Source organism: Anarrhichthys ocellatus, unplaced genomic scaffold (genome assembly GCF_004355925.1).
Source record: "Anarrhichthys ocellatus isolate YVR2014 unplaced genomic scaffold, GSC_Weel_1.0 scaffold2860, whole genome shotgun sequence".
NCBI lineage: Eukaryota > Metazoa > Chordata > Actinopteri > Perciformes > Anarhichadidae > Anarrhichthys > Anarrhichthys ocellatus.
Window position 1 is genome coordinate 246 of NW_022282834.1, and position 6,450 is coordinate 6,695.

General features: G+C 43.3%; 1 protein-coding gene across 1 annotated transcript; it reads left to right on the forward strand.

Moving 5' to 3' along the window:
- The first annotated feature begins 1,233 nt into the window (after positions 1-1,233).
- Positions 1,234-5,212, forward strand: LOC116378598 (potassium voltage-gated channel subfamily D member 1-like). Its single transcript, XM_031840494.1, has 4 exons — positions 1,234-1,239; positions 1,836-1,925; positions 2,285-2,535; positions 3,113-5,212. The coding sequence occupies exons 1-4, from the start codon at positions 1,234-1,236 to the stop codon at positions 3,318-3,320; spliced, it is 555 nt and encodes a 184-aa protein (XP_031696354.1). The 3' UTR covers positions 3,321-5,212.
- The last annotated feature ends 1,238 nt before the right edge of the window (positions 5,213-6,450 follow it).

Sequence of the window (6,450 nt, forward strand, 5' to 3'; positions counted from 1 at the left end):
CTCCTCCCACTTACTGCACAAACCATAACCTGAAAAGGTTATTGTGCAGCTGAACTCTGAGAACATCACTGAAGATCTGAGGAGCTTCATCTTCATCACGAGGAGGAAACTGTGTTTCAATGTTTCATCAGTGAAGAGGATTTAAGCTTCAGGTAGAGAGAGAGAGAGACAGATATACTGTTGAGGCTTAATGCCTCAGAGCTCAGCAGGAATGTTGGATTTAAAGAGGTCGCAATGAGGGTGAGGAGGAAGAGGAGGAAGAGGAGGGGAGGGAAACAAAGAGGTTACAGCAGAAGAAGAGAGGAGGAAGAGAGAAAATAAGAGGATGAAGCAGGAGGAGGATCTCAGCTTCCTCTTTGTGATCTCAGGAATAGTTTGAAAAGCTTTTTTATTATTTTATATACACAGAGTTTGTTCTGAAACATCACAGACGGAAACATGGAGAGGAGGAAGAATTATTAAGAGAGAGAGAGAGAGGAAGCAGAAAGAAGAGAGATTATGTGTCAGACTAAAAAGAGAGAGAGAGGCTCAAACAGTATGATCAGTTGTCCTTCAAAGATACGTTGATTGATTTACAGACTTTCTCCTTTATTTCTATAAACTAATGAAGACTTTGTCGACTCTAAGTAAACTGATGAAAAATGTATCGTGTTTGTCCTGAGGGGGCGCCAGAGGAACGATCATTGGGTAACAAGGGTTTATCCTCCAGGGAGAAGGATCGGGATCAATGTGACCGGTGGAGTTGAGTTTCATGTCCGAAACTACGGCGCAAAACCGACGTATCACGCCGTGTTTTATTACATACGAAGTCAATGTAACGACGCAAATTGACAGAAATTTGAACTGGGCAACATTAATGACGCGAATATGCGGAATTTATTGGCTGGAGTTGATGTATTTGATGTAATATCTTTGGTATTAACAGTAACGTGGCTGAGGTATTATATACAGTTATATACAAGCATTTTAAAAGCTGTTCATCTCGCTAACAGATCTGTCATGAATTCAGACTTTTTACAAATCAGCATCATGATGTAGTGATGTTGGGATCCTTTTAATCCGTTTATTGAAACCAAATCACTGCTAAACAGTTTATTTTGGGTTCATAGCTCTGCTGCTAGTTACAGTGAATACATCTCAGTGAAACTCACCAACACGTCACGAACACAGACACAACATGTACTAACCATCAAAACTGGGTATTTCGGTCATGGTTAACGAAATGTTGTTGGTATGGCGGTAAGCCCCGCCTCCTCTCCAGCGAGAATGACCCAAATAAACCCAAATTACCTGCAGGTCAAACTCGTGCGAGTACCGCGAGGCAAAAACACACCATAAATTACCTAAATGTCCGTTTTTATGCAGATGACACCATTTTATATGTCAACTCAGACTCTCGTCTTCAGTTTGCCTTTGATGTTTTACATTTATCTCTTTCTAATGATAGACTTGTTTTAAATGCAGATAAGACCAAGTACATGGTGTTCTCAACAGCCATCAACATTTGGCTCAGAAATGTTGAATCAAACTGGACTTAGTCCTTTCATACTCGTCACCGTATCACAAGTTTGGATGGACTTCCTTACAGGAAGAAATAATCACCTCATGATATTTATCGGAACTTTTCTTGATAACTACACGATCCAATAACATCATATTCAATTAAATATTCTAATGTTGGCAGAACTAGTTTCCAGTATTCTGCTGCTTTTAAATGGACTGAACTACAAACTGCTCTCAGACAGGATTCATTCATTCCTCTTGGTGTTTGTAATACTTTGGTGATGTTTGAATGTTGTGTAAACTTGTTGTTTTCTGATTTTGTGTGTGTTCAGGACAGTGACACAACAGCTCTGTGTATAAAGAACAGATCAGCGTTCGAGCATCAACACAACCACCTGCTGCACTGTCTGGAGAAGACGACGGTGAGAATCTGAAGTTCAGATCTGCTCTTAGACTCTATGGAGCTTAAAGATGCCTTCAGCGTGTCGTTATGTTTGCAGGCAGCCTCGATATAAACTCAGGCTTTCACTGGATGTTCCTGATTACTTACTTTCAAGTTTAAATTGAAAGTTTCTTATTGAGTTTGCAAAACAATGTCTTTAAAATGATCTTCCTCAGCAGATTGTCATAGAAATGTACATTTTGAAATGTATATTTTACAAAATCTTCTCATCCATGTCGTTAGAAGTTGAAAGCAAAACCTTTAAAGCTTCTTCAAATGTTTCAATTCAACTTTTTTAATAAGCTGTTAATCTCAGCTTCTCCCTTCCTCTCCTCACAGAACCACGAGTTCACCAATGAGATGAACTACAGCGAGCTGTGCATGACGGAGTCGGTGGGCTACAGGACCAGTCGCAGCACCTCCCTGTCCAGCCAGCAGGGGGCGCAGAACAACTCCACCGGCTGCTGCCCCCGCCGGGCCCGGAGGAGAGCCGCCATGCGACTGGCCAACTCCACGGTGTCCGTCAGCCGGGGCAGCGTCCAGGAGCTGGACACCCTGCACATCAAGTCCACCTCCATCACACCACAAACGTACATGAACACACACAACTGGAGAGAAGACACGCAGATAAAGCACAATGAGAAAAAATGAACTTCAGATAGAATTTGGTTCTGAGATTAGAAATAAACAAAACGGGTCCAAAAGCAGAGCCTTGATGTACTCCACCTTTACTGCATTTTAATGGTTATTTTACCATTAAAAACACATCTTTCAGATAATTAAGACTTGAACTTACTTATTACATTCCAACAGTTGGTAGCATATGAAGCAACTTCATTTAAGCCTCAAGATGAGCAGAAATTATTTGATCAAGTTGGCGCATTTTCCGTTTAACGCAAACTTTCCCTCAGCTTCTAACATCCAGGAAGACATTGCAGAAGAAAAAAAGGTTTTATTGTGTTTTGAAAAATGCAAAATTATACTGCACATCATCAACATATTTGTATTCCGTTCCAAGAAAACAGAGAATTCATTTTCTATTTGACTTAAAAAGCATCAGTGACACACTAACGCTGCAGCACTGACGGGGTTCACTGCATCTTTTCAACATTTTCTTGGTTCCTCATTTGAAATTAAAACAATCTCTGTGTTTGTTTCTCTCCTCAGTCGTTCCAGTCTGAACGCCCAGATGAGCGACCTGAAGCTGAACTGCGGGGAACCAGATTTCACCGCTGCCATCATCAGCATCCCGACGCCGCCGGCCAACACGCCCGACGAGAGCCTGCCGCCATCGCCCGCCTCGATCCCCGGCATCCTGCGCAACACCCAGGCCACCGCCTACACCCACGACACCTTCAAAATCTCCTCCTTATAACCTCCGACCACGCCCGCGACTCCCCCTCCCCTGGACACCCACCCTGCCGCCCCACAGCCGACCTCCCTGTGAGCTCTGAACCTCCTCTGGATCCTCTGATCCTGATACCCGGGGCGCCGCCAGCAGAGATCTCGAGTATGCTCGTTGCTTTTCACTTCCTCTCACTATTGTTGTGGATTAACGGAGACACAAGGGACAAATAACCATAACAGGAGCTGGGAAATCAAGCAAAAATGAATGGTAAGGAATTTGCAAAGAAAAACAATAATTGCTCTCCCGAAGAACCATTCCAAGAATTCATTTTACCCCAACACACACTTTTGGGACGGTTCATCTAATGGAAACGATGCCAAGATTCCCAAAGAAAGACATCAAGCCCCCTGAAAACCAACAAACAGGTTTCATTGGGTCAGTTCTTTGCATCTCTACGGGTACCACATGGCTGCGAGGACAATGGGCTTGTATTTCAGTCTGAACCTGGTGTGAAAGGACCGAGTGGTTTTGGTCTTGACAGTGAAAATCTGAAGGACTGTAGACCAGCTGGAGGATCATTCAGACTCAACCGTTTCAGAGTCAAACTCATCTTTGATTGGATAAAGACGAGACCATCTGCAGACAACCAAGCGACCCTGAGCGGCTTCCAACTCATTGATTTGTTTGGATGCCGTTGTGGGGAAACAGGTGACAGTAATCAGGCCGATACAGCTGCACGATGATACTTGAGGTTTGGTGATATTAACTTCTGTATTGGACCGCTTATGTGTAGAGGTTGTAGGTTTAAACCCCACAAAAATGGGTTGCGATGTCTTAGAAGAGGATGATTCTGAAGTCTGTACGGATGATCTTTCCACTGGCTCTGATTCAGCAGCTTCAGGTCAACTCTTCAGAGTCTGGTTGTAAGAGGTGACCGAACACGAAGGACCATCCAGACGCTGCTGAAACGCACCAATCATAACACGTGAACCCGGACTCAACTGGGCTTAACTGATCTATGCTGAGCCTGAATACTGTTCACTACTCTGAGCTGATCCTTAAGGAGCTGAACTGGACTCAAAGGACTTACCTGTTTTTTTCTAAATGGGACTGTAGAGAGAAAAGGGGTTAAATGAGGGATTCTGGATCAATCCGGTCTGATGTGGACTCGTCTGGTCCGGCTGTAGCTCACAGGTGTTTGACGTCCAGAGGAACGAAAGCGTTTTACTTTTCAAAATATGCAACATTACAACAAGCAGGAAAATAGCATCAACATGAAGAGAATAATAATAATAACAATAATAATATGTGTGTTATAAGAGTACAGTAATCATTGCAGGGAACATCATGTAAAGCAACTAGAATCCATTTGTTCTGTGATCTCTTCAGTGAGAGAGAGAACACAACGTGTATTCTGCAATAGATTTGAATGGGAACGAGAAGCGCGACGCCACAAAGGCTCTTCAGCATTAAAGTCACGTTCGTCCCGATGAGGTGCATTCTGGGAGAAAAAGAAGGTTTGTTTTCAACACATTCATGGAGAAGTTACTTCAGTTTTATTCATCAATGATGCTCAATACCTTCAGCTCCTCAGTGGATCAAAATATCTAAAGAAGAGATTACATCTGTTTGACATCTTTTCACCTGTAGATCAGTTTTGTGGATTTTATTCATCTTTTTCCCCAAAGTTTAAGTTAACTGTTAGGAGAAGCAGTAGGAGCCATGGAGGGGTTACTGAACAGGCCTATCGGGCACAGACCCAGGGGCCCAAAGTGTCAGGGGCCCCCCTGGTCTACAAAGTGTCTCTCAAACAGACATGTACCGACCAGGACTCACAATGACCAGAAAGAAACATAAAAGGACTACAAAGAGACACAAAACAACTACAAAGAGACAGAAAACAACTACAAAGAGACAAAACTACAAGAAGACCTAAAACAACTACAAAGAGACAGAAAAATACAGAAGAGAGGCTAACCATGGACACAGACTTTGTGTGTTGATGTGGAGCAGAGGTGGTGGGGCCTCATGTCTGGGCCCAGGAGCCCTTTGTCTCTTTGTAAGTGTTATCTCAGGTTTGTGTGATTTGCAGGTGAAAACATGTCTTAAAACTGATTTATTTTCACACTGGATGTAGAACAAGTAGAATGTTTCTTTAGATCTGAACCTTCATTGTACGCCACGTCGATGTGATGAAGCTGAAGCAGCTCCTCCGTCTGTCCACAGCAGTTAGAAAGTGAAGTCCTTCCATCATTAATGTGTCTCCTGACATGAACTCACATAGTAAAAGATTGATCATCTTCACAGTCCTAACGACAGAAGAACGAAGGAGACAGACGTTTGACAGATTATATCTGAGGAGATATAAAAGTCAAGAGAACGTTGTGGGTGAGTTGAGAAGAACACGAGGAGACGATAAACTGGGTGATTTCAACACATCGAGCCGCGGAGACACTGGAGAAAACATCTGAGGACGTAGAAGTGTTTCCTGAAGAGGAAGATAAAAACACTCCTGTGGAAGATTTAAAGCTTCTCTTCTTACTTCCTCCTTCAGCCCAGATTCCTGTAGAGACGGACTGATGGTAGAAACCTGAGGACGCAGTAGAACAGAAGCTTTCTTTCGATGCACAGGTGCAGAGTGTCCACGCAGTGATTCACAGGTGTGTTGAAGACGACCTTCTTACAGAGCGCACGCCGTCGGCCACGCGTGACTTTCAGCTGAAGCGTTTCCTCGACCCGTTCACAGGAGACACAGACGAACATACTGTAACATGTTTTGTATCATAAACGTTCACCTGCATCTTCCAATCAAAATCCTCAAACCAAAAAAAGAAATAAAAAAAGAGCAGAAAGTCGTGCATGAGCCTCGTACAGTAGAAGTAGCACTACTGACCTTAGGAACCATATCAGAGAAGAAGAGACAGAAGAACACACACCACTAGTCTTCATCATCCCTTCTTTTGCATGACGACTCATTATTTGCTTCTCTCCTCTCATTGGTTGGTTTCCCCCCCCCCCGTCCCGAGACTTTTCAAAGACGAGTGTTTGCACCACGAGACGTGTACGTTAAAAGAATAAACAGATGAATTTCAAAATAAAATCATTCAGGCATGTTCCTCGCCAGAATGCAAAGTGTGTGTGTGTGTGTGTGTGTGTG